Consider the following 26,668-nt stretch of genomic DNA (forward strand, 5'->3'; position numbering starts at 1 on the left):
GCAAGGCTAAACAGCGAAAGTCTCAAAATCCAAATGAATCAAATAGAATCGACTCAGAAACGAGTCAATGAATGCACGCGTGTCACCGGATTCACAAATACACATCTTACTCGTTGCACGCACAAATTCTGAACAACATTAATACATAATCAAAGTTTTATATTCACATCTATGTCACTATGTAAACAAATTTCTGCACATTCATTTAATTCTGAATTTTGCACACACAAGTTAAAAGGCATTTGGTTGTGGATAGTAAAACATCTGCAATGCAACATTTATCAAGTTCATGGATAATTGTGCGTGCATTTATTAATCATTATGATACTAACATCATCTCATACTGGGACTGGTCACGGCACTTGTTTTGATTGCTTCCATTGCTCTCCTCATTTGCTTTGGATAAAAGTGTCTGCTAAATGATTACATGTAAATGTGAATTAAAATGAGTTTAGCTGCCAATCAATGATGCATGATGGGTAAGAATCCAGTTTGACCTCTGGACTGTGACTCTTCATTGACTGCTTTTAGTTTTAATGGATTGATTCAGTACTTTATTGTAAAGCAGTTTTTTCTAGAGAGGAAGTCAGACTGAGAGGTTCATAACAGCAGGACAGGAAGAAACTCTTCACCTACAAACAAAACAGACATCAAACCCATGGCCACTGTCATGCAAAAGCTGTTTGTCCATCCAGCAGATCAAACCAAGTTTCAGAAGAAAACCAACATGTTTCAGTTTGACTCAGATGTTGTTCTGCTAGAGTCACACCTTAGTAAACCTGGCAGTGTGAGATGGCAGACAGTTTTAACTTTTATGTTTTGTTTTGTTCCATAAAAACAATAATTGATAAATGTAGAGCTTAACTGAATTATAAAACCGTTTAAAAATCAATACAATTTTTTTTTTAAATCAAGGAGATTCATACAGGGGTCGTTTACATATATAATATGTAACATCATACAACATTATCAATGTTAAATGATTAAAAAATAATTATTAAAACAGATAAAGTCTTAATAAGAGCCAAAAGATTATTTTGAAGTAACTATAGGCTATATAACATGCGTTCAGGTTGTGTGAACTAGGAGGGTTAAACTCATCGTGGGAGGATTCACACCAGCTTGAGTGTTTTCAGCAGATAGTCTTTTGACTCAACAACTGAAGAAAATGTTTCATATGCTTGTTTTGTTCTGTTTGTGCTGGTGGAGACTGATTGGTAAGTTATAAAAACATTTTTATGACTTAATATTTCAGAAGAGAGTAAAAACTACTGTTTGTTTTCACTCAGATAGATCAAATCAAATTGAGATAATATTGTGTCATCTCTGAAAAAGATTTTAAAACAACAAAGGTAAAATAAATTCAAAAAGCAATTAGCGTATATTTTCAAACTATATAGCTGACTTCAGGATTTGTAAACCAACAGTAGTCTTAATCTGTTCTTCTTCATGTTCTCCAGGTGTGTTTGGTGATTCAGTGTCAGTGATGGAGGGAGATTCTGTCACTCTAAACACTGATGTTACTGAACTACGTGAAGATGAAGACCTACTGTGGAAATACGGAGCTGAAAAGTCTCTCATAGCTAAAATCAGCATTGAGAACCGAATCTTCTCCATATATGATGATGTTCTTGATGGGAGATTCAGAGACAAACTGAAGCTGGATCATCAAACTGGATCTCTGACCATCACAAACATCACAACTGAACATGCTGGAGTTTATCAACTAGAGATAAATGGAGCGAAACTAACAACAAAAACATTCAGTGTTTCTGTCTATGGTGAGTAGAGATCATTTGTCTCATCTTTCATGTATTTACAAGTTAAACTCAATCCATAGCATTCATTGTGTCAATCAACACAAAAACTAATTTAGACTCATCCCTCATCCCATGGCGAGGCACTTATAATGGACATGAATTAGGCCAATATTTGGAAGATTTAAAAGAAAACTTCAGAAGCACTTCAGCATTTTTACAGTCATTTTATTGTCGTGGCAAAAAAGTTATAAAATTGGATATAACTGTACACAGAAAAGGTTAGGAGGTGATTTTTCACACTTAAAAGATGTTAACATATTGTTCACATCTTGTGGCTGTACTGTGGAAAAAGTGAGTATTTTAACATTTACAGATCGCCCCATTCATTGGAAACTTGTTTTGGCCACTTAATAAAAAAATAAAAAAGGTAACTGCCACCTTTTATCTCACAATGCTGACTTTTTTTTCCTCGCAATTGCAAAAAAATTCAGAGGAAAAAAGTCCGTCTTTTCCTCAGAATTAGGCTTTCTTGCGAGTAAAAAAAGTCAGAATTGCGAGATATAAACAATTATGTGGAGAGATAAAAAGTTGCAATTATCTTTTACATGTTTTTATTCTGTGGCGGAAACAAGCTTCCATACCATTCAGCTCCTCGCTGTAACATTGATTTTTGCTTTTCTGGTGGAGAAAATGAAATTAATTTTTTGTGGCAATCAACATGGTCAAAAATGCATTAAATTGAGCTTAACTTAAAGTTAATCTGGAATATTCCTTGAACTTTTTATATACTGAAATATTTCATCATGTTATAGTTTGAGATACACTTGCTGACCTTCAACACACTACACCCAAATTAAGACTGATGTTTAGATTTATCCATATTTCTGTTTATTCTCTGTTTTCCAGCTCCTCTGCCCACTCCTGACATCACCAGAGACTGTTCATCATCATCATCATCATCATCATCAAATTGTTCATTGGTGTGTTCAGCTGTGAATGTGAGTCATGTGACTCTCTCCTGGTACAAAGGAAACAGTTTATTGTCCAGCATCAGTGTGTCTGATCTCAGCATCAGTCTCTCTCTACCTCTGGAGGTGGAATATCAGGATAAAAACACCTACAGCTGTGTGCTGAACAATCCCATCAGCAACCAGACTCAACATCTGGACATCACTCAACTCTGTCACACATGTTCAGGTATGTTGGTGTTGATATTAACGTTGATTAATAAGCTGTTCTATAAAGTTATAGTGCTGATGTTTTAATGCATGTGTGCAACTTGTCTTTTCGCCAAACCAACAAAAATGCATGAACTCTGTAGTACAGGACAGATAAAACAAGCCCTTCTAAGATTAGACACAATGAAAGCAAGTGGCCCTGATGATATTTATGATACTTGGCACCAGTTATAACACATTTGATAACACAACAACACCTCCTATCAAGAAGATGCTTTACCAACAGCATATAAAGAATCTAACACAGTGTCTACACCAGATGCGAGCGGCGCAACACAACAAATGCAAATATAACCTATAATCATTGATGCTGTCTACTCTGATTGTGGCGAGACACAACAAATTCCCGACAATAAACTGATGCCATGTTCTATTTCTGATGTACTCCAAGTGCTTGCGCTACCTCTGCTTCCCTGAGAGTTCCCTGTCTAGAGTATGCAAATGTGCTGTTAGGTAGTTGCATAAAAAGCAAGCAGCTCTATTGGAAAGGATACAGAAGAAATGACAATGTATTAGTGAGAGAACTGCAAACACGTCAGTACATCTACCTGATCTGCAAGCTGGGAGAGAGCACCATCAAATTAATACAAGAAATGTCTCAGAAAGGTAATGATCAATGATTCATACTTACTACATCTAAGCAGATGGCTTACAGACAGTACAATGACAGACACTGAAAAATATTGCTCGGTGATCGAACGGTCCATTGTCCGGTTTGAATACGTCCGATGACACAGTACTGTACATGTACTGTGCTGTTGATGTTGTGCACAGACAGACAGTAACCTAATGATAACCTCTTTCATGGTCTTCCCAATATTGTGTAAAATACCATTGTATTTGAAGGATAGAGTTTGAATTAAATCAAACATATGCACGTTTTACTTTTAAAATGTTTTGTCAGGGACGCACTGAGTTAGACAATAATTTAAAATGCAGAAATAAGGCCTATCTGTTTCCATTAAAAATATATAAACATCCTAAAATATATGTTTACCTTTCAGGCAAAATTGCATATATTTGATTGCTTTGAAACAATTAAAATTAAAAATAGGTTACTATTTTGGCCAAAACTTATATTATATATAATTTTAAAACAAGACTAGAACACTATAGCCTGGTTTCAAAGTCAGGGCTTAGTTTAAGCCAGGATTAGGCCTTAGTTCAATTAGGACATTAAAATGTGCTTTTGGAAAAAACATCACTGCTGTGCATCTTGAGAGAAAAAAAAAAAAAGGCACTGACATTATTTAATATCAGTGTAAATTCAGTTAAAACAGCTCAAACATGCAGTTTGGTCTGGACCTAGACTTTTATAAAGGGAGTTTTTCACAGGTTCTGGCGTACACATGGTTTTATAAATCTGAAAAGCTTTTTTTAGGATGAAATCTATGGAGCGTTTTATACATGAGGTTTTGATCCATCTCTTTTGTCCGCTTTTGACCACTTCTGTCCTGATTTCTTTGAGGGGAGGGTCTATGGTTGGGTAAATGTATGGGTTTTTTAATGGATGAAATAAACTCATGCTAGATGGTCTTTTGTGGCTGTTCGAACATAACATTCAACCACATGAGCTTCTACACTATGCAAAAGCAATCCGGTCGAATGTGTACCTCAGGAAGTGGTCAAATGTGGACAAGCTCAAAATGTTTTAGACCCTGTTTACAGCTGTATTTAGCATGATCCACTGATCAGATCGACCAAAACACATCTTAATATGAGGTATAAACAAGGCCTTAGGAAGCAAAATAATCTGACATCAATCAAAGGAAGGACAAAACGTTATGCTAGTTCTACAATTCCTTTTGGTGTTAGATTATTTAATGAAAATAAGGTCGATATTTAGGTTTTTTTATTTTTGTGTTGTTTTTGTACTCCTGATCATGTTTTATACATTTCTATATATATAACTTGTCCACTTGGAATTATAAGGTTCTATCTGACATTTTTGTCAAAATTGATTTATTCACATATTATGTGATGTTTTTTTTTTTAATGTTATGTATATTTTGGGACTTTTTATTTAGAAAACAAAAGGTTCTATCTACAAAGTTGAATGGAATGCAAAAACTTTGAAGCTCAATTTCTCAGAACTGCTCAGAATGCAGATAGAACCTTCCAAGGGGACAATAAGTGTGTGTGTCTGTGTGTGTGTGTGTGTTTGTGTGTGTATCATTATTTGGTATTGTACTCCTGAGCATGTTTTGTGTATTTGCATTTTTATACTTCTTTTAGTATTTGCATCTGTATTCATTTTTATACTTTTATTTGTAGTCTTACTTTCTAATGGACTTTCTGCATAAATTCAGTCCTACTACAAACTTCAACATAGTGTTAAATTAGACGGACAGATTCACTCACACTAATGGGTAATTTCCTCCATTACATATCAAGGTCTACCATTATTGTACATAGTGCTGATCTCTGCTGCCGCTGCTGGATCTCTGTTGATTGTAGTCGTGATCTGCTGCATCTGCAGGAGATGTAGAAAAACAGGTCAGGAGAGCGAGCAATTAATCTGTATAAATATATATCTTTTTTAAGGCATAAATTTCAATATAATATTGAAACTATTGTTTTAACACATCTGTGATTATTATTAATGCAGACAAGACATGGGAGGAAGACAGAACTGATTCAGCATTGTGTAAACCAACAACACGACAAAAGGTAACAAGTTGCAAGAAAATGTTGCAGTCAGTTAGTGTGACTGTTTGAAGTTTCCAGCATCAGACGGTCAGTGAACAGACGTTTGTGGTTTATTGACTCAACCGTCATTATTACCTTCAGTAAAGAGCAGATCAAAAAGATTGTTTAAGGCCACTATTTGTACCTCAAGTAAGTTTTTTCCATTTTACAGGGCTATTTTGATTTTTCAGACCTCAAAAAAAAAAAAAAAAAAAAAAACATTAGTGCAACAACAGTAATATATTGTCATTAATACATTAAAGTCCATCGCTAGATACCATGACAGCCAGCACATAGGAATGGCTACTTTGAACACATTTAAAACACACACACACATCATTAAAACACACATTAAAACATACGGTAGCGATCGTTAAACAATACATGTAATCCATTAAAAATGTTATAGTCTTAATCTTGCTCTGTCAGTCTCGTGTCACACCGGTGTATCATTTCAATCATGGAGTTGTTGCATTGTGACGTCTTTAGTTTATTGACAGAACATTTCTAATTTTTATTTTTGTTTGTGATGTGATCTGTGGCCAAAATTAACTTTGATTTGTTTAAAATCACATGTAATATGGTTTGTTATTATAAAATAACCCATACAAAATCAGCTTTTATACCATTAGATTTTCTCTGGACAGAAAGTAGGCCACAGAGTTGTTACCCATGTTAGCTGTGCTGAACTCTGTCCTCGAGCTGCAGCGTCTCTGCGGTTCATGATTATCTGAGCTGAAATGTAGCTTTAAAGGCCGTTGGTTGCTTTGCAGACGTGCTGCAACAAGTGCCTTTGCTGTTGCTTTAGTGTGAAAGACAGTCATTCTCAGCACAGGCTGTTGTGACAAACCTGCTAAACTTAAACAATCTGTTTGATGATTGAACTGTTTAAAAGGTCATGATTGATGTCATTTCCTCTTGCTGATCCATGTAAGCATCTGTTCTATAGGGAGACCAGGGATGGTTGTAACATTTTTGACATTTCTGTCTGTATCTTGGAGTTCTTTTAAGGCTGTGCATTCAAAATGTGATTAAAACTAGTTAAAAGTGTCAGATATTAAATGACATAGCTGTTATCTTTGCAGCACAAACAGAAAATGCAGTTTCAAACACAAGAAATGAAATGTTATAATTCACCCCATAGTCTGGGTTAGTTCTAACAGACCCTGGGGTGAGATGTAACATGGCAATCCACCGGCAAAAAAATCAGTTTTGAAAGCTTTTTATTCAAAAAAAGTCTTGTAGCCATGAACTAGCTCACCTTACAGCTAACATCCAAAACATTGGCACTAACAACTTGCATGAAAAATATCTACACAGACACACAATAAGCATAACTTAACTTTGACGAGTTTAACTACAAAGCAAAAATTGCCATAACAAAAATAAAATTTACTTTCTTACATCAAAATGAGTTGTTCTTCTCTAAAATCTGCAGTGTCTGCCACAGGGCTCTACTTTACCGCATGTGGAATAAGGACTAAACCGAGCATGTATGAAGTGAATCAGGTGATTTGTAACTTGTTCCTGATTAGAGAAATTGGTTGTTACAATTAACCCTTGTCTCAATTAACCATCCCTGGTCTCCTCCTAGTAGAAGTTAAAAAAAAAGTCAGAATTTGTAGATTAATCTTTGCACAGAGAAACCTAAGTTTGTATTTTATTAATTTCCTGTTGCATCAGCAGGTCCCTGATTGAGTTTGTGTTTCCTTTCAGAAATCAAAGACGGAGTCTGTGTATGAAAATGTCCCCAAAAAACAATGATCAAATACTGTATCTTTCTAGTGGAACTGATGTTAGAGCTCATACAGGTGCTGAACACACCAAGCCGATACCGACAAACTAGTGGCAACGAAAGCAGACTGCGGGGTTGGCTCATGTCGGCAGCGTCTGGGTCCAAAGTTGCCCTGACACACCAAACCAACGCTCGACACCCGACGGACGAGTAACACATCCGTTCTGCGCCTGCGTAAGATGAAATGCTTTTCCGTACCAGCAGGTGGCAGTAGCTGAACAGCCAATCAGAATGATCAGATGGCCAGACAGACCGACGAGCTCCGACGCCGATTCGGCCGAAAAAAAGCCAACCAGGACTAACTTCACCCGACGATGTGGAAAACTGGCTGACAGTCAGACCGACCGTCGGCTTGGTGTGTTCTTCACATGTATCTCTATTTTGGTCTCTGTACTGTTTGTTTTTCATTAGTCACATGTTCTCCTTTGTTCCTTGTTTCCCGCCATCTGTTTGTATCCCAGGTTACTCATTTGATTAGTGTCCTCAGTTCAGCTGTGTCTTGTTAATTAGTCTCGTTTAGTCCTTAGTTTGCCTTGTTCCCTGTTTCCCTTAGTCTCTGTCGGATCTCATTTGTATGTGGTGTGATATTTTCTCCTGGTTCCTTGATTCATTTATTATTATTACCTCGTCGTGAGTGTTTACACACCATGGCTTATAACAACAGGACAATGCCTCACGTTTTTGGTTTTATTCACATTAATTCTATGATAGGATGTCTATATTTGTTTTTGCTCATATGCACATAGTTGTTATTGTATTGTTTGAAATGTTGTTTCTCTGTATTAGTTTAATTTAGTGGTGCTTAAAACATGCAGAAACTCAACTAAAATGTGCTGTTTTTATCTTAACATATGGAAGTTTATCTAACTTTAATTATTAAACATTGATCCCACCCTTCACTGTGCTCCTTTGTCTATCAATTACTGTTCTTGTTGTTTTTGTTTTTTGTTTTTGTTTTTTTTGTCTTTGGTTTACAATATTACACACACACACACACACACAATGCTGGATATTTTGGTGTTTAACAAGCACATAATCACTTTGATGTCTCTAGGAATCACGCTCTTTTTACTCAATAGGGTGTGCTATAAGATGTCATGCTGTTCAGTTCTCATAGAGGAGCTGCTGAAAGATTAATAATGACATTGAGCTGCCTCCTATTGCTTGTTTAATACTGTTAAGCATCGATAATATCAGCTGTACACATTCTGTCCTGCTCGTGTAGTTTCTACGGTAATAGTAAATCAGAGCAGTTGCAGCAGAACAACAACATAATCCTGCTATAGGACCTGAAGACAGACCTGAGTCTATCAATATCATCATTACAAGTGAACGGCTGATAAAGGCGTTTTGATGAATAAAGGATATTTGCACCGTACTTCATCACTTTTATGATACTGATTTACCTGATAATTGGCGCCATCTGGTGTTTCAAAAACAGCATAATCGTATCCCTCAGGGGCGATTTGAAAGCATCTTAGGCAAAAGGAAGAGAGGTATTCTTCTTCACTGTACATTGTGAGTTGCTACGTGAATATATAACAATGAAAGATAATAAATGTACATATTGGCAATCCTTCCGCTGAACAAGTCAAACTCATAGCGCGCTCAGGCCCAGTGCATCAGGCTAACAACGCTCGTCGAGCCAATTTAATCGGAGGCGGGTTTACTGTTAACAGAAACTAAGCTTGCGTCGTGTGTGCTACAGAAGATCTTACTGAGAATTAACAGGTTTAGATGCTTGTTTGAGGTCATCATCATGGAGGTTGGTGGTTGCTTTAGTTGAGCTCTTGACCCTTGAGTATTGTTGAGCTGTTTCTTTATCGGTAATCGTAGGTGTTTTCAGAAAAATACATCCACTATTAGCCAGTGAAGTTTGGACACTTATCAGAAAAGGTGTTAACTGATCAGAGCAAAACTTGTTAGTCCTGTTTGACTCACGACCCTAGAGTCTAGAGGCCTGTGAGAAACTTTAAAGAAACCAGCCACTGGGGGCGCCATCGCATTTTTCGTCCGGGTAAATGATTGGATAGGCCTATTACCTGATTTTTCACACATGCGCATGATCCATTACATATGCTAGAGAACTCATTCTGAACAGCTTTGCCTCTAGGACCACCACTGTCAATCGAATCATTCATTAAACATCAGAGTTTATTTTAAAAACCTACTTTAACAAACACGTCCAGGTTTTTCACTCAACCACAAGCAGCACAATATTCTAGACTCTCTTTAGACCATAGATGTTTTTTGTTTTATTAGGTAAGATCCTCAATCATTAGCATTGTTAACACAGTATCTATACAAAAACTCCAGTGTTAAATTAACTCCTCTGGGAGTATATGTGAGACCATACTCAAGATTGTTAAAGTGTTAAAATAAGAGTGTTACATAATTAAGTACATCATTTTACTGTATTACATCCAATTTTGTAAGCTCAAAAAATCTTTTAAAAGTGCATATACCTCAATTGCATAAAAACCCATATGTGTATAACATTAACATACCAGACTACATACAAAAATAGTTACATATACAAAAATTATACAATATGTTTTTTTTTTTCAAATCATCAAAAATATAAATGCGTTATCCAAAAACAGAAAAAGAAGGGGAAAAAAAGTATATGTAACATTATATCCCCTATATTAACTGTTATATTGCTTATATTGTTATACTTCATTTATTTGTGAGGTAATTTGCATTGATCATAAAGAACAATAAGGAAAACTGTTTTCATATGTGTTACAACCTGACCCTAAACCAGGATTATAATACCCTGTATTAAATTATATTAATTTTTGACCTCATGATTGATTCACTGATTTTTATTTATTTTTTTGTACTTGAAAAACAACAAAAGACAGAAAAGTAGGTTTGAAGAAATGATTAAGACATTGTAAAGCTCTGACGTTCTTTTCCGCCTGCCATCTGTTCATTACCTTTCATAATGTACAGGCCAGCCTTTTTGACAGGCCAACACAATCTTACGAGTGAAACCATTCCCACGATATTCACACTTTGGAGTTCCCTTACTATTATTTTTTATTGTACACTTGACCACAAAAAATGGGTTGTTGCTCTCAAACAGATTTCCACCTATTGCAGTTCCTCCTTTGCCACAAACTGCTTTAATTGTATCTGCATTTGCTACTATGAAGGAGTTGACAGGTTTGCAGCCACTATCAGTTCCAGTGATGACTCGGTTTTCGATTTTACTGGTACAATCATTCACAGTCATATATGGATCCACATGCTGATTGAGGAATTTTTTATAGCGGGGCATTATATCTGCTGGTTGACCATGAGTGAAGGATGACACACTCAAGATCAGCAGCAGAATCACAGCAGACTGATGAATCTCCATGACCTGTGAAAAATACATACATTAAAACACCTTTACTGACATTTGACTGACTAAAGCAGTTTAGATGTGATTAATTAAGAAAATACTGAAGAGACCCTTCCTTTATTTTTACGTGCACATATCGTAGTTGCTTTACATTAAACAAGCTGTGCATGTTTTTGTACATAGACCGTTCCAGTCCCTTTGTTTTTCTGTATTTGTGTTAAAGTGTTTTTGACTGTACTTTGTTTCCACCTCCACCAATCTCCACCAATTCCATTTCTTGTATGTCTTAACATTTAAAAGCAAGGTAAATCACAAACCCCAGAAAATCAATTTACCCCAGAAAACATCTCAAAATATGTTGCTGTTGTATACTTATTACAATGCTTTGGAAAATAAAATAAAAATTCTACTCAAAGCTGCAGTCTGTAAGTTTTTTGTCGCCATCTCTGTTTGAAACCTGCAATTGTAGTTTATTTGCAGAATTATCTTTTTATGTGTGTTGTGCATCGGCACGACTCCTCAGCGCAGATGAATCTAATGTTTGTTTGCTGTCAGTCACCACATCGGTGCGGATACTGTACTTCAGAAACACAGATTCTATGTCTTAGAAGTATGACCAAAATAAGAATTTTCACCGGAAAAAAGTCATCTGAACAAGTAACATGTATAACCACTTTTGTTCTGACCAACTGAAAAAAAAAAAAAAAGCATTACAATAAATCGCTCTACCAATGGTGATTAAATCTAACGATCGATTAGCTCAGATCATGCCAAACCATGCAAATTATTATTATTGTTATACTTTGCTCTCAAATTGTTAATGTTAACAACATCAGCATTGCGTGACTATGTGTATTCAGTGTGTTTTAGCATTACCTGTAGATTTCAATTTCTGTAGCCACTTCTCAGTCCGAAGTCTTTTGCTTTTGACTACGGGTGAATCTCCAGTTGTCACTGATGATTGTCATTTGGACCTTTCTGGATTACAATCCACCATCAAAATGATAAGTTTAGCTATTTCAGCTGCTATAAATGATCCGCCTACCAGCAGGATCATCACATGCTATATAGCCTACTAGCTGGGACTCAAAGACAAACGGCGTCATGCTTAAATATCCAGTGAAACCTACCAGTTCTGCTCTTATTACAAAACATTATTACAAGCTTACTGTTGTGAATCAGGGTAAGGTAAGGCGATGTACTTGCTCAAAAATTGATTTTGGATCATTTTTAACCAAAAAACTTACGGACTGCAGCTTTAAACAGAACAGCAAAGCACATGTTACAAAACTATAAAATGAGCTTGTGTGAACTGAAACTCACAGGTTGCAGTCTAGTCTGGGATGTATTATGATGCACTTCACAAATTCCAAGTGAATGCAGTCAGGCTTAATCTTGGTGTTAGATTAATTTTCAGGTAGACTATCTGCAGATCTCGAAGATATCAGTCGTCAGTTGGAAACAGGCGTCTCAACCTCTGTAATGTGTGGCAGCAGCGGCGCGAGATCTCGGGAGAATGATGAAGCAGACACAGAGACAGTGTAATACAATAACATTCTCAAGATTATTAAGGAAGAAGGGTCATATTTATACACAAGATAAAGCAGAATCATCCACGATGTCCAGGCCATCCAATCATAGTACTCAGATGTCAAACCTTACCATATATAGTATATTAAGAAATATAATAACAAGAGAGGTGAGATGTGCGTGTCTTGAGTTTCCGTTTGTGTATACGTGTGTTCAAGGCCTAGTTCTTGTTTTGTCTAGGTGTGTCCACGATGTGCACATAACATCACGAAAAAAAGTTACACAAGGGCAGTCTTACACAAGAACAGTCAGAAGTGGAGCCCAAGAAATAAGAAAATATTAACACTTAGTATCACAACACTGGCTTTAAAATGTTCTCAGGCTATAAATTCTTAAGCTCTTGCAAAACAAAATGTGAAGTTTGCAGTGAGCAGCCAATCGTGTGACACATGAAGAGTTGCAGAGTGATATACTTCTCTAAAGAAGATGAAGAGATAATAACCAAATGGAAGAAATAATTTAAACACATTTAATCAACAGCAGGCAACACTATTGCTGCAGTGAAAGCTTCAGAGAACTGCTGGAAGAAAATAACAAAATGTTTCATTACTTTGGAAGAAAAATAATGACAAATGTGTTTGAAACAAAAAAGCTTGTTGAATTGCACTAACTGAAAAAAAAAAAAAAATGTATTGCATTAACCATGCTTGCATTTTAATGCATTGTATTTTTAGGGTGTGCATTTTAATGGCCTGAAATTCAACATGGTTTTATATTTAAGCTGTGAATATTTCAAGTCAAAACATTTCACACACATTTTCATTGTTAAAAATTCAATAATCCATATTTACCTTTCAGATTTCACTTCCAAAATACTAATTCTGTTTAAAAATACAACCTATAATATTCGATAGTCTTAGTAATAGTCTTTTATTTAGCTTTGCAAATTCGCTTTCACAAATTCAGTGGTTCAAATTCGACAAAAAAAATGTGTTTGAATGCATTTGTTGTGGCAAAGAAAGCCAAGATAAAGCAGGATCAGGTGTTATCATCTCTTTGTTGATGATAACAAAATCATCACGTGATATTAATGTCATGCGTGTGATGTATTTTGAAATGAAAACCGAAGTAAGTAGACTGATTGCTGCATTACCAAAGAAGTTATTGTTCCTACAAAAGAAATAATAATAATAAAAAATCATATTTTAATATGGGATCTTCTTCGAAGAGTGGTTTTTCAGAATTGTTCTAATTACTTTTTTGATGATAGACGTTTCTGATGGCATATTTTACAGTTGTAACAATCACTAAAGAGTAAGACTCCCTTTATCAATTTTTTATTTTATTTTTTTATTTTTTGAGTTTGCTCAAACTAAACACAAACCTTGGTAACCACTTAAATCTGCTTTGTGAGACAGGCCTCGGGAGATACTTCTGCATAAATAACGTTAGACTGTTGTCTTATATAGACTATAGAAGGGAAGATGCTTAGCGATTTACTCCTAAAGGAATGGCCAAATGTTATTAGCAGTATTATAGCGTTATTCATCCTGTGCTGCAGAAAGGCTGCTTTTGTGTTGGTTGGGAGTTTTTTCCATTAAGGACACTGAACACACGGGATTACTAGGCTCCTCAGATTAGCACCACTCTGATTTTTCTCTGTCAATCTCTGGTGGGTTTTTGTGTGTTTTTTTTTTTTTTTTAGTTGTCATTTACCAACAAACTGTTGTATAAAGTCCAATAAGATGCTTCACACCTACATATTACCTCACAAAGGATAAGAGATTTTGAGAGATCTGCCTGGTTAGGACTGAAATAACCAACCAAAACCTACACAACAATAATTCCCATTCCAGGAGTCAAACAAGAGACTTAAACTTTGGTATATTTATGGCAAATACTAAGATAATAATAAGTAATATTCTAAAAAAAGGTAGCCTATTTGAACTACATTTACATGGTTTACCCTACATCCTTGTTTATATTCAATTTGGTCGTCTTAAGATACAATACAATAAGAGACATGTTTAATGCTAGTTTAGAGAATTTTATTGAGGGCCTTAGCACAGGTGGCACAACATTCACTTTATTCTTCTTCTGTCTTCATCTTTTTTCCCTTGTCTGTTTTTGTATATTCAAAAACAAAGTGAAACAATAGTGAAATAAATTGAAGCTATGTGATGCTACATCCAGCCGGCTGTCTTTGCAGGACCATAATGCACTGGGACACCTCCTTCACATGTCAAAGTAATTTGTGTTTTTTGTACTTCAACATCATCCTTATATTTACAGCTGTTCCGCTCTTTTTTGTCAAAAGTACAATCAATCACATAAAAAAAAGTATTGCTCTTATAGGTCTTTCCATCCCCTTTTCCTGATATACAAACTTCTTTAATTTCCGCTTCAGTTGCTTTAATGAAGGTGTTTATTGGTTTGCAGTCTCTGTATCTGTTGATTTGTCTATTTTCGATCACAGCAGTGCAATCCTTTGCACGCATGCCTCTTGGAGCCACATGTTTTCTTTTGAAAGCCTCATAAGTTTGACTGTAAGTGGACAATGACGCACATATAACCAGCAGCAGAATCACGGTAGACTGATGGATCTTCATGACCTGGTGAACAATACATACATCAAAACATTGTCTGATATTTGGCCTAATAAAGCAGTTTGTGAGCAATCAGTCACACAAATATGAAGTGAACATATTAGAGATGACCTACCTCATTGTTCAAGCTCAGTCTTCTTTTGTCTGTAGACTGTGAAACATTTAAATGCAAGGTAAATCACAAACCTCAAAAAAGTGTTGCTTTTTATACCATATTACTCAGTGCTTTGAAGATTATTGATAGACCACCTTTTTACAATTTTTTTTTCCATTTACAAGAAAAAAAGAATTACAACCCAGCAGCGTACATGTTACACAAATATAAAATGAGCTTTATGAACTGATACTCACAGGTTGCAGTCTAGTCTGGGATAGTAAACCCGTGGCCTGTATTATGATGCACCTTCACAAAGTCCAAGCAAATGCACACTGTAAAAGTAAAAAATGAAAAGCATGTAAACTTAACATATTATGACAAATTTGTTGATTTTACTTAATTAGACTGTGTTATGTGAACTTTCAGGTGGGTGAAATAGTTAAACTATAACTTTAGTAAAAGTACTTAAGAGCATCTAGTGCAGGGGTGGGAAACATTGATCCTGGAGGGCCATTGTCCTGCAGAGTTTAGCTCCAACCCTAATTAAACACACCTAAAGCTAATCAAGGTCTTCAGGATTACTAAAGTTATAGGCAGGTGAGTGTTTTTTTCGGGGTTGGAGCAAAACTTCTGCAGGACAATGGCTGTCCAGGATCAACGTTCCCCACCCCTGATCTAGTGTGTTGGACTAAAAGCCTGTGAGTGAGCCTAAACACTCCAGAACATTAGGTGGCGGAAGTGCACCTTCCAAACCACCCAAAAAAAAAAAAAAAACATCATCAAAAGAAGGGAACGAACTGAACTTCAGATCATGTTTGAGTTGTGCCGGCGAGATTAGGAAAGTTTTGGTAAACCACTTATAAACTACATTCTCACAGTGTGTGCTATCGCTTTTTGAGGAAAAGAAAAAACAGATATTTTTCGTTTAACTTATTTTTTTTTTTTTATCTGCATTACTGTCTTCAGCTAATGTGATTTATTCTACTCTTTCTATTCAAAAAGGTATGTTGCTTTCATGTTTATTTTGTTATACATGTTAACTGATCGATTTGTGCCACTATTTTTCTATTCAAAAATCTGAAGAAACCCCATGTGTGAGTGTGTCCTTCCACATCCGTTACACAATTTACACTAAGAGCTGTAGATGCTATTTACACTAAGTGACCAATAGCACATTTTCTTAGCGACATGCTATTTACACTAGGTGAAATTAGAGATAGATTCTATTTACACCATGTAAAAGTATCAGTTCTTTGCAATAAGAGTAAATATATGCTATCTATACTTTATATTGGCAGATACTATTTGTACCTCAGTATTTTTGTACATTAACATGACGCAATATCATAGAGTGTAAATGATTACATTTATTAAAATGATGGTAACACTTTACATTAAGGTTCACTTTGTAAAGGGTTTATAAAGTTGTTTGTTAATGAGTAATAAGTCATTTATAATTGCATTATAAATCATTAATAAGCAGTTATAACTGCATGAATAAAAATGGCGACTTTAACGCAATACCTGCCAAATAGTGAGCCGTTTTTAACTCACATGTTATAAATGCTTAATAAATGTATTTATTCACACTTACTTAACTCAAAACCAGATTCCTGGTTTATTTCATGATGCAGCAAAAATGTACTATTATAATTAGACTGAAGGGTGTCGTATTTGTGGTTTTCTTATTAATATCTCATGACTGCCACTTTTCTTACTATATTGCTTACCAGAAGTATCTGCCTTACCCACGATACTAATGTTGTGACGAGCAGGGCGGGCGAGAGTGGCGCGAGGCAGCTGACGCTCGTTATCACTCGTGCCATTCCCCTTAAGGCTGTCACTCATCCTGCTAGTCACAATTAGTTAAGATGATATACTGAGAGCAGGACCGTTCACCAACATCACATGAGTCAAGACAACACTATTTATAATGATTTAAAATGTTCACTCAATACATTTATTGATACACAACCTCTTGTCTGCTTAAAAAGAACAGCAGTGTACAGCAATTTTTGAAATATATATGAGAGATACTTACAGACTATTGTGTGTGGAAAGAGCCTTCAGTCCTGTCACAAAAAAAAAATCTGTTCAGCTAAGTTTAGGTATCACCTTTAACTCAGGTTTTGATCCTCAGGCTTTTAATACTCAGGCATGAGCAAATAAAAGTGTGATGTTTGCAGTGAACAGCCAATCACTGAAGAACAAGAGATTAGATAAGAGATTATTAAAGACTTTAAATATTTTCACAAGGAGGCAAACATTTGTAAAAGCAAAACCGAAAATGTTTCAATTTGTGAAGGTCAAATTTAAAATGTGACTCAACAAGGTTAAATATTTTATAAGCTTAATTAAAAGCTTAATAGAAAATAATATTTTTATCAAAATATTATTTCTTGCATATAATGCATTCTTCATTATTTGGTGATCGTTATAATCAAATCTTTTTGTTTAGTAACAGTACAAAAGTATGGGTTTTTGTCCTGGGTTTTTGAAATATGTAACTCCACAACAAGCATCTGATATCGCTGTCATCATTGTAAGAATGATGAGGTGTTCTAGAAACCTCCATATATTCAGATCCAGTATGCTTAGTAGTGTACATGCCATCAGAAGGATATTTGTTGTTGTCAAATTGCTGCATTTCTTTGTTATACGTGATTTAAAGTGCCCACAAAGTTAAATTTAGAAAGGTTAAAGGAAAAGTAGAATTTACAGTCGAAGATTCTTGTTTAATGTGTTTTTAGCTGATGAAGACAAAATAAAAGTCATTTGCAGCTGACTATATCATAACTGATTACCACATTATTGCTGGATCTCATGCTATAAAACCACATATCTATCAAAAAAATAAACTTAATAATATACACTATATTGCCAAAAGTTTTGGGACGCCTGCCTTTACGTGCACATGAACTTTAATGACATCCCATTCTTAATCCGTAGGGTTTAATATGGAATTGGCCCACCCTTTGCAGCCATAACAACTTCAACTCTTCTTTTGGAAGGCTTTCCACAAGGTTTAGGAGTGTGTTTATGGGAATTTTTGACCATTCTTCTAGAAGCGCATTTGTGAGGTCAGACAGTGATGTTTGGCGAGAAGGCCTGGCTCGCAGTCTCCACTCTAATTCACCAGCACCAGCCAGCACCTCCTCTTGGACTAGCTGGTTGCAGTCCCTACCATCCACAGCGGGGTTGTGGGTTGGCTCCTAGCCCTGCCCAGCCTTTAGCTGCCATGCCCACCAAAGCCCTGTGTCACAGCCAGGACTCAGCAATCTCCAGGCCTTCCTGTGATCTCCACTTCTTACCTGTCCACTCCCTGATCCCTGCTGATGCCACTCTCGATTCCTCAGATTCCCGACAGAGTAGTGCCTCTCTGGCGCAAGAGACCTTGAACTCCTCATTGAGGCTGCTAAGCAGAAGCTGGAGAATGTTTCCCTTTCCATAGAGTGCTGCACTGCTCAAGCTGTGTGGCAGTCCCAGCCACCTGCGGAAGTAGCTACTTCTCCATGGTCTCCACTGTTGAAAAAGGTTACCTCATACACCAGCAGAGGCCAGAGAACTCAAGACAAGAAGCCATGTTGGTATGTCCAGACCTTAAATCTGGCCTGGCCAGACTTTTCAACTGTGGTGAGCCAAGTTTCAGTCTCCCTGATGATGGCTCCCTGAGTACTGGAATTGAACTCCGACGTTTGATGATGAAGTAGAGCGAGAACACAAGGATGCAAGATTGCTAAAGAACGTATATTGAGAAACAGCTCAAGACTCATTTATGACTCCCAGCATGCATTTCAAGAGGAATAAATGATACCGCTGCGTTGTTCTATTATCTTCTCTTCATTTTTTTTTTTACTATTTGCTTTTGTTTTTATGACTTTTTGTAGCTTTTTTTGTGATGTTCAGAGCTAATCTGTTTATCTGTTTTGTTGATTGTCACCATTGTTGAGATTCAAAGTTTTTTTTTTTTTTTTTTTTGGTGAACAAGTTTAAAAGTCTTTCATAGCTGGAATATTATTGTCATCCCATAGACAAAAGTTATGTTTTGATTATTTCACTATTACACATGAAGTGTTTACAGTTTTATGTTAAGAAATAATCATTTTCAGTGGACTCAAATGAAATAAGACAGTTTTAACACTGTATAAACACTAGTTTATTTTTCATGTGTGTTACCATGATGGTGTTTAGTGTTTGTGTGAATGACACTGTGCACATTCTAGTAGTTCACAGCTTCTCAGCTTGTGGAAAACTTGTGATGAGCTTTGATTTATCATGTGATTTTCTCATCACTGTTGTTTGTTGGTGGTTTTCAGTACATTAAAAATCAAAACAGATGTTAGTACTTCATTAGGTTGATAAATTGACATTACATCAGTTAATGAAATATGGTTTTTACAGTGAAATTAGGTTAGATCTGTAAAACTTAAAATGTTGTTACCATATTTTGTACGGTAAATTTCTGGCAACCTGCCTTTTTTTCTTTCTTTTTTTTTTTTTTTTTTTTACAGCGTGTTTTAGAGGTTTATGGCTGTTTTCTAACAATTAATGTATGCCAAATGTAACAGATTTTATAGGCTTATAAGAAGATTTATAGGAATAGTAATTAATAAGATAAGAAATTACTGTATTGTTACAGTTTATCTATGTTTTTTTTTCTGCCAGTAATTTTTTGTTTTTAAACAGACATTTTCTGGCACCCCTGCTGGACAGTGCAAACATGACCTAATGTAACTGTTTGACGGGAAATTCATCTTTATCTTTGTGTCTGACTGCAGTGGAATGAAGCCAAGGAGAATATTTGAGAAACAGTTTTGACTGGAAAGTGAGCATGCTTATTTGTTTTTGATAGTTTACCTTACCTGTTTAACACACAGAGACATGTGCACATCCACTTTGATCCTAGTTTAATGGAAATAATCTATGGCATGTATGCCATAATAGTCTGTAACATGCACCAGAAAGAAACTGTATGTAAAACCTCATATATGCATTTATTCCAGTAATGATGTGGAGAAAACACCTTGCTAGTTTACTTCCAAACTTGCCAAAACAGAGAAAAGAAGAGAGAAAAAATATACCCTGTTTCAATATCTTTTTCGCATGATCCCCACCAAGCAATGCCAATCATAGGAAATCTGATCAGATTATGATTTTAGTGTGATGTCATGTCTGTAGTACCAGTTTCACTCATGTTGGTGTGAATCACAGAGATCACCTCCTTAAATGACACAATCAAGCTCATTGTTAATACGTAGGTATTAATACGTAACTTTCAAGGACACAAACGTACATTTTTGTACGTTTAGAAAGGTGCTAAAATGTACAATATTGACGTAATTATGGCACTAAAACGTAAAAATACTTACGTTTTTACAGCGAAAAAACGTAAAATATTTACGAATCTTTCATGTCATAAAGATATATGTATAATTTCCATTTTATCATTTTGTAGATAAATGTAAGATCCCTAAACCCCATTCCGAACCTAAACCTACCAATTTTATACAGAATGTTAAAAGAATAAAACATAAAGAACAGAAATGTGTAGGAAAATGACAATTTTAGTAAAAATATCACATTAAAACGATATTTTGAGCCACTAATCCTACACCTACCCCCAAACCTACACATAACCATTTCTTTAAACTACCTACTGTTATAAATAAAAGAATGACAGACAAACAAGCGTAATCACAATAATTTATTTTTTGCGAAAATGTCAAAAGTGGTACCAAAAGTAGTTCAAATGATGATGAGTTCCAGTCACAGTCCTCTCTGGCGGTAATAGTTTTTTATAGGGTACAGAGCAGAATTTAATTTATTAATCCATGAAAATATGACAAATCCGGCTTCTCTCCGTGCAGGCGCGCACTCATTTCAAATGTCAATCCACTGAAACACGGCATGTCGCAATCTGTGACGAAGCAGATGAGAACCAATGAGCGTTCGATATCAGTGCCGTAAACCATGTCGTAACGCTTCTCGAGGGTGGCGCTACTTTCAAATTTGAATCATAGCGAGCGCGAGCTTTGACTGTGACGGTCGCAGTTGCTGAGAATGAAGATGAAGATCGATGGATAAAGGGCTGAATTTGGATCTGTTCCTTACAAACATATGGATTCTAAAGTTTTGGAGTACAGCGAACAAATAAAATGGATGTGATTTGTGAATTTATGTTGTGCTTTGGTGTATCTTATGGTTGTATTGTCAGTCACTGCATAGGAGAAAACGCCTTCTGTGTCTCACAGCAAACAAACTAAATATTACAAAATGGTTAAACAATTACAGATATTGTATTAATAAGGTTTCAAATTGTATTCTTGTTTAACATGTAATCCTCCGAAACGAGCAGCACAAGTCACGAACAGAAATGTTATTTTATATTAAGTAGATGAGTAAATTGCTTTCAATAAATTCGACTAAAAACATCGTTAAATCATTAAAGCCATGATTTTAATATTAATACATGGGAATTAATATAGCCTACATTCACACTTTACGTTACATGATTTACGTTTTTTTGCTGTTAATACGTAAGTATTTTTACGTTTTAGTGCTATAAAAGCGTCAATGTTGTACGTTTTTGTGTGTATGAAAACGTAAGTAAATGTACGTGTGGTAGAACCACAATTTACGTAAAAATACACACGTTTTCTCATGAGATCACGTTGTTTCATCTGAAGTTTTTTGCACAGAAAAGCATTTAGAGACATAAATAGCACATAACATACTATTAAATAGAAATAAAAGTAAGTGAGATGTCCCTCTCATGGACCAAATTCAGTCTCACACCAATTTATTTACATATTGAAAATTTTGATATGAAACACTGCTCAAATTTATCATCTACAGTAAGAACACATTTCTCCCTCTCATGTAAAGATTCTAATCCACAGTGCAATAATTAATTACATAATTTCTTCATCTGCCTAACATCACTTTACTGTAGCCTCAATCTGCACGCTCAGACAAGGCCTGTTTTTATTCCACCCCACAAGACATTCAGACGGTCAGTTAAAATGTGACCTCTCCCTTGATTTGGCCAACTGTATAAAAGGATTTATGAATTAAATGTGTATTGGTTGTTTGCCAAGACAGTTTCCATTCGATGGGAACAAAGGCAGATGATGAAGAGTGACTGGTGACACAGTAAAGGATGAGTTGGGACACATTATTACACATTACATTATTTTCACAAGTGTTTTAAAGTGCAGGCCTTTTAAATACTGCGCGGCTCCAATATTAACATATTATAATTAAAAACTCTGGATTAAGAGCAAAGTGTGTCTACTTCATTGCAAAAGGACAGAAACAAACTCCACAAGATCACTGAAGGCTAAGGGGCAATATAAACAAAACCAGTGACAAACAACACACAGACCTATATACAATAATATAGGCTAACAGCAAAAGGAATAAAATGATCAGTGTGAATTTACCATCCCATAATATAAAATTGAAATCACCTGAACCACAGATCAGAATTAAGAGAAGTGAACATTATAAAGAAAGATTACAACATGCAAGACTTTAGGATGTTTACACAGCATGACCTTGTCTTGCTGAGCTTGATCATTTTGCCAAAAGCATGTGATCAATGACGTCCGAAGCTTCGTTCATTCAAGCCAGGGGTCTCCAAACTCGGTCCTGGAGGGTCACAGTCCTGCAGAGTTTAGCTCCAACCCCAATTAAACACACCTGAACCAGCTAATCAAGGCAAAGAATATACAGATTAAGGTCTAATTAGGCATACTAGAAACTTCCAGTCAGGTGTGTTGAGGCAAGTTGGAGCTAAACTCTGCAGGACAGTGGCCCTCCAGGATCGAGTTTGGAGAGCCCTGATCCAAGCGTTCGCCTGAAAACCATGATTATTTTAGACTATTTCTGATTCAAAAGAATCAAAACCCAGCGGCTTTTGACTTAAATTATATTACACTATAATGTGTTTTTCCCACCTCGATGTCGTAATTTATATATATATAAAGCCCAAATGAACTGTGCTTATGAAATAACAGTCAAAGAACTGAGTAAAGCTAAAATAGACAGATCACAGATTATGCATTTATGTTTAATTTACTTATAGTACCAGTTCACCGACACAAATGAATCACTTTGTCCATAAATGATTATTATTTATTTACAATGAAATCAAATATAGAACCAGGCTGAAACGGAACAAAGCAGTTTGTCAGGTGCAATTCGTCTTTATGACCACTAGATGGCCACAACTTACACCGTTTTGTAAAGTGAAAGTGAAAGTGACATGTGAAGGCCAAGTATGGTAAATCATACACGCACACACACACACACACACACTGCAAACCATGACACACACACCCAGGGCAGTTGGGCAACCGTTTTGCTGTGGCACCCTGGGAGCTATTAGGGGTTCGGTTCAGTCTTTATTCATGGCTGATACTCAATGACTCATTTAATGACATGCCAGAATGAATTGGTTTGCTTTATTTTATGATATTTCCTATAAGTTTGATAAACTTTGCAGAAAAAAAAGAGAATCAAACCCACAACAACTGGTTGGACCCAAAAGTGTAGCATAGTGACAATTAGACAGCAATGCTGCACAATATTGTGGTGTCAGTGAAGTGAGCATCCAAGAGAAGGAGGCTGTGGAAGAGGAAGTTTTGACGAACCCAGACTTGTGTAAGACATGCCTGTTTTCCATGTGCCAGCACTGATAATCCTGGTGTCCTTGAGCAGGTCAGTGCTCACCTCAGTTTACTGATCTACATTTATCTGTAATATATGACAGATTGATAGAAATGTCTATGAGCTAACGTTATGAAGTACAGTAGTCAACATTTGAAGGGGATCAAAAAAGTTAATCAAAGTTGTCCTAAGAACTAAGTTGTCCAAAGAAGAAGGTTTTAGGACAGCTTTGATGAAACTTTTGATCCACTTCAAATGTTGACTAGTGTATAAAAACAAAACAAATAAACAAACAAAAAATAAGTAAATGGGTATTTTTCCTTCAAACTGGTGTTGTTGAGATGCAAGACAATCAAGCAGACGAGTTTAAGGGTAGAGAAGTTTTACTGAGGATTACAGACAGGTGGAAAAAACATCTGCGTCTTTCTTCCCTCATCTGTTTTTGCTCATTCACTACTCCCATTAAAAAGCTTTTTAATGCTCAAAAAGTGTTAACAGAGTGATTAAAAGTTCATTAGACTAGCTGAATCTTGCACATAAGAATGATTGCACACAGAGACATGCATGAAGAAGTGCAGAATATACCATTAACTTAAAAAAAATATTTTTAAAATTAAAGCTCTGTGAGGCTCTTTTCAGCCTATCTTCTTTGCATCAGTAATGCCTTCTTCATAGTGTACAGGCCAGCCTTCTGCACACCCCAACACAATGTAACGAGTGGACTTCTTCCCTTTACCATATTCACATCTTGGGGGTCTCTGCCCACTTTGTAATTTGCATGTGATCACCGGAAAAGGCTGGTTGCTCTTAAACAGGTCCCCGCCCTGTGGAGTTCCTGCATTGCCACAAACTGCTTTAATATCATTTGAATTTGCTTGTATGAAGGTGTTGACAGGTTTGCAGCCACCATCATTTCCAGTGATAGCTCTCGTTTTGATTTCACTGGTACACTTCTGCTCATTCATACTAGGACCGAAATGTTGATTGAGGAATTTTTTATAGCGGGGCTTTATGTTGTCTGGTTGACCATGAGTGAAGGATGACACACTCAAGATCAGCAGCAGAATCACAGCAGACTGATGAATCTCCATGACCTGTGAACAATACACACATTAAAACACCTTTACTGACATTTGACTTACTAAAGCAGTTTAGGCATGAATAATTAAGAAAATACTGAAGAGACCCTTCCTTTATTTTTACTTGCACATATCGTAGTTGCTTTACATTAAACAAGCTGTGCATGTTTTTTTTGTACATAGACCGTTCCAGTCCCTTTGTTTTTCTGTATTTGTGTTAAAGTGTTTTTGTCTGTACTTTGTTTCCATCTGCACCAAGACTTCTTGTATATCTTATACTTGCTGATTAAAGTTCTAAAGTTCTTAAACGGTTTGTTCACCCAAAAATGAAAATTCTGTCATTAATTACTCACCCTCATGTTGTTCCAAACCCGTAAGACCTTCGTTTATCTTCGGAACTCAAATCTTTTTGATGAAATCTGAGAGGTATATGACTCCTCCATAGACAGCAATATAATCAACACTTTCAAGGTCCAGAAAAGTATTAAAGACATCGTTAAAACAGTCGATGTGACTGCAGTGGTTCAACCTTAATTTCATGAAGCGATGAGAATGTATGAGAACAATGTATGAGAATGACAGAGAAGAGATTGTTGAATAAAGTCATTTTTGTTTTGTTTTTTGGCGCACAAAAATATTCTCGTCACTTCATAACACTGCAGTCACATGAACTGTTTTAACGATGTTTTTAGTGACTTTCTGGACCTTGAAAGTTGCGATTATATTGCTGTCTATGGATGAATCATATACCTCTCAGATTTCATCAAAAATATCTTAATTTGTGTTCCGAAGACGAACGAGGGGTGTAGAATGACATGAGGGTAAGTAATTAATGACAGAATTTTCATTTTTGGATGAACTAACCCTTTAACATTTAAAAGCAAGGTAAATCACAAACCCCCCAGAAATAAAAACCATATTCTCATATTATGTTGCTTTTTTTATACTTATTACTCAACGCTTTGAAGATGATTGATAGACCACCTTTTTTTTGTTTTTTACAAATTTTTCCACTAACAAAAAAAAAAAAAAAAAAAAAAAAAACTGCATCATATATGTTACATGAATATAAAATGAGCTTGTGTGAACTGATACTCACAGGTTGCAGTCTGTAGTCAGGGGAAGTAAAGCCGTGGCCTTTATTATGATGCACCTTCACAGAGTCCAAGTGAATGCAGTCAGGCTTAATCTTGGTGTTAGATTAATTTTCAGGTAGACTATCTGCAGATCTCGAAGATATCAGTCGTCAGTTGGAAACAGGCGTCTCAACCTCTGTGATGTGTGGCAGCAGCGGCGCGAGATCCCGGGAGAATGATGAAGCAGACACAGAGACAGTGTAATACAATAACATTCTCAAGATTATTAAGTAAGAAGGGTCATATTTATACACAAGATAAAGCAGAATATCCACATCCACGATGTCCAGGCCATCCAATCATAGAACTCAGAGGTCAAACCTTACCATATATAGTATATTAAGAAATATAATAACGAGTAGTTAAATGTTCAAATGTATGTGCGTGTCTAGAGTTCCCGTTTGCTTGTGAGTGTATAAGTGTGTCCAAGGCCTGGTCTATGATGTGCACATAGCAACGAAAAGAAGTTACACATGGGCAGTCTTGCACAAGAACAGTCAGGAAGAAAATATTAACACTTAGTATCAGAACACTAGCTTTAAAATGTCCTCAGGCTATAAACTCTTAAGCACTTGCACATCAAAATGCAGTGATTTTGCAGTGAGCAGCAATTCGTTTGTGTGACATGTGAAGAGAGTTTCAGAGTGATATACTTCTCTGATGAAGATGAAGAGATAATAACCAAACAGTAGAAATAATTTAATCATTTTCTCAGCA

At 35.9% G+C, this 26,668-nt stretch overlaps 5 protein-coding genes across 7 annotated transcripts in view; 2 read left to right on the top strand and 3 right to left on the bottom strand.

The window, feature by feature from the left end:
• Nucleotides 1–26,668, bottom strand: part of LOC127519819 (natural killer cell receptor 2B4-like) — a 176,199-nt gene that overhangs the window by 71,859 nt on the left and 77,672 nt on the right. The gene's annotated exons all lie outside the window — the stretch shown is intronic.
• The window catches only part of LOC127519834 (SLAM family member 5-like), a 193,454-nt gene that overhangs the window by 27,793 nt on the left and 138,993 nt on the right, over nucleotides 1–26,668 (top strand). The window lies entirely within an intron of this gene.
• LOC127519836 (SLAM family member 5-like) lies at nucleotides 1,091–8,380 on the top strand. The gene is made up of 6 exons (XM_051907482.1): nucleotides 1,091–1,217; nucleotides 1,461–1,781; nucleotides 2,667–2,957; nucleotides 5,393–5,494; nucleotides 5,607–5,668; nucleotides 7,403–8,380. Exons 1-6 carry the CDS (start codon nucleotides 1,169–1,171, stop codon nucleotides 7,448–7,450), a joined length of 873 nt encoding a protein of 290 aa, XP_051763442.1. The 5' UTR covers nucleotides 1,091–1,168; the 3' UTR covers nucleotides 7,451–8,380.
• LOC127519878 (ribonuclease-like 3) lies at nucleotides 9,709–26,349 on the bottom strand. 3 transcript variants are annotated; one of them, XM_051907549.1, is made up of 3 exons: nucleotides 25,969–26,349; nucleotides 12,157–12,191; nucleotides 9,709–10,851 (listed from the first exon to the last, which is right to left on the bottom strand). In XM_051907549.1, the coding sequence occupies exon 3, from the start codon at nucleotides 10,846–10,848 to the stop codon at nucleotides 10,420–10,422; it is 429 nt and encodes a 142-aa protein (XP_051763509.1). In that variant the 5' UTR covers nucleotides 10,849–10,851; nucleotides 12,157–12,191; nucleotides 25,969–26,349; the 3' UTR covers nucleotides 9,709–10,419. The 3 variants fall into 3 exon arrangements, with proteins under 3 accessions (XP_051763509.1, XP_051763511.1, XP_051763510.1); XM_051907551.1 differs by lacking the exons at nucleotides 12,157–12,191; nucleotides 25,969–26,349 and adding exons at nucleotides 15,321–15,398; nucleotides 17,108–17,212; XM_051907550.1 differs by lacking the exon at nucleotides 12,157–12,191 and having other exon boundaries at nucleotides 25,915–26,163.
• Nucleotides 24,102–26,163, bottom strand: LOC127519876 (ribonuclease-like 3). The gene is made up of 2 exons (XM_051907547.1): nucleotides 25,915–26,163; nucleotides 24,102–24,830 (listed from the first exon to the last, which is right to left on the bottom strand). Exon 2 carries the CDS (start codon nucleotides 24,825–24,827, stop codon nucleotides 24,372–24,374), a length of 456 nt encoding a protein of 151 aa, XP_051763507.1. The 5' UTR covers nucleotides 24,828–24,830; nucleotides 25,915–26,163; the 3' UTR covers nucleotides 24,102–24,371.

The sequence above is a fragment of the Ctenopharyngodon idella genome, chromosome 10, assembly GCF_019924925.1.
Source record: "Ctenopharyngodon idella isolate HZGC_01 chromosome 10, HZGC01, whole genome shotgun sequence".
Lineage (NCBI taxonomy): Eukaryota > Metazoa > Chordata > Actinopteri > Cypriniformes > Xenocyprididae > Ctenopharyngodon > Ctenopharyngodon idella.

Bases quoted from the DNA above. Each gene is read 5' to 3' on its own strand.
- LOC127519836 (XM_051907482.1), top strand. From the start codon at position 1,169: ATGTTTCATATGCTTGTTTTGTTCTGTTTGTGCTGGTGGAGACTGATT. The intron at 2,958-5,392 runs GTATGTTGGTGT...TTACATATCAAG, and splicing joins ACTCTGTCACACATGTTCAG to GTCTACCATTATTGTACATA. The intron at 5,495-5,606 runs GTCAGGAGAGCG...TTATTAATGCAG, and splicing joins CAGGAGATGTAGAAAAACAG to ACAAGACATGGGAGGAAGAC.
- LOC127519878 (XM_051907549.1), bottom strand. From the start codon at position 10,848: ATGGAGATTCATCAGTCTGCTGTGATTCTGCTGCTGATCTTGAGTGTG.
- LOC127519876 (XM_051907547.1), bottom strand. From the start codon at position 24,827: ATGGAGATTCATCAGTCTGCTGTGATTCTGCTGCTGATCTTGAGTGTG.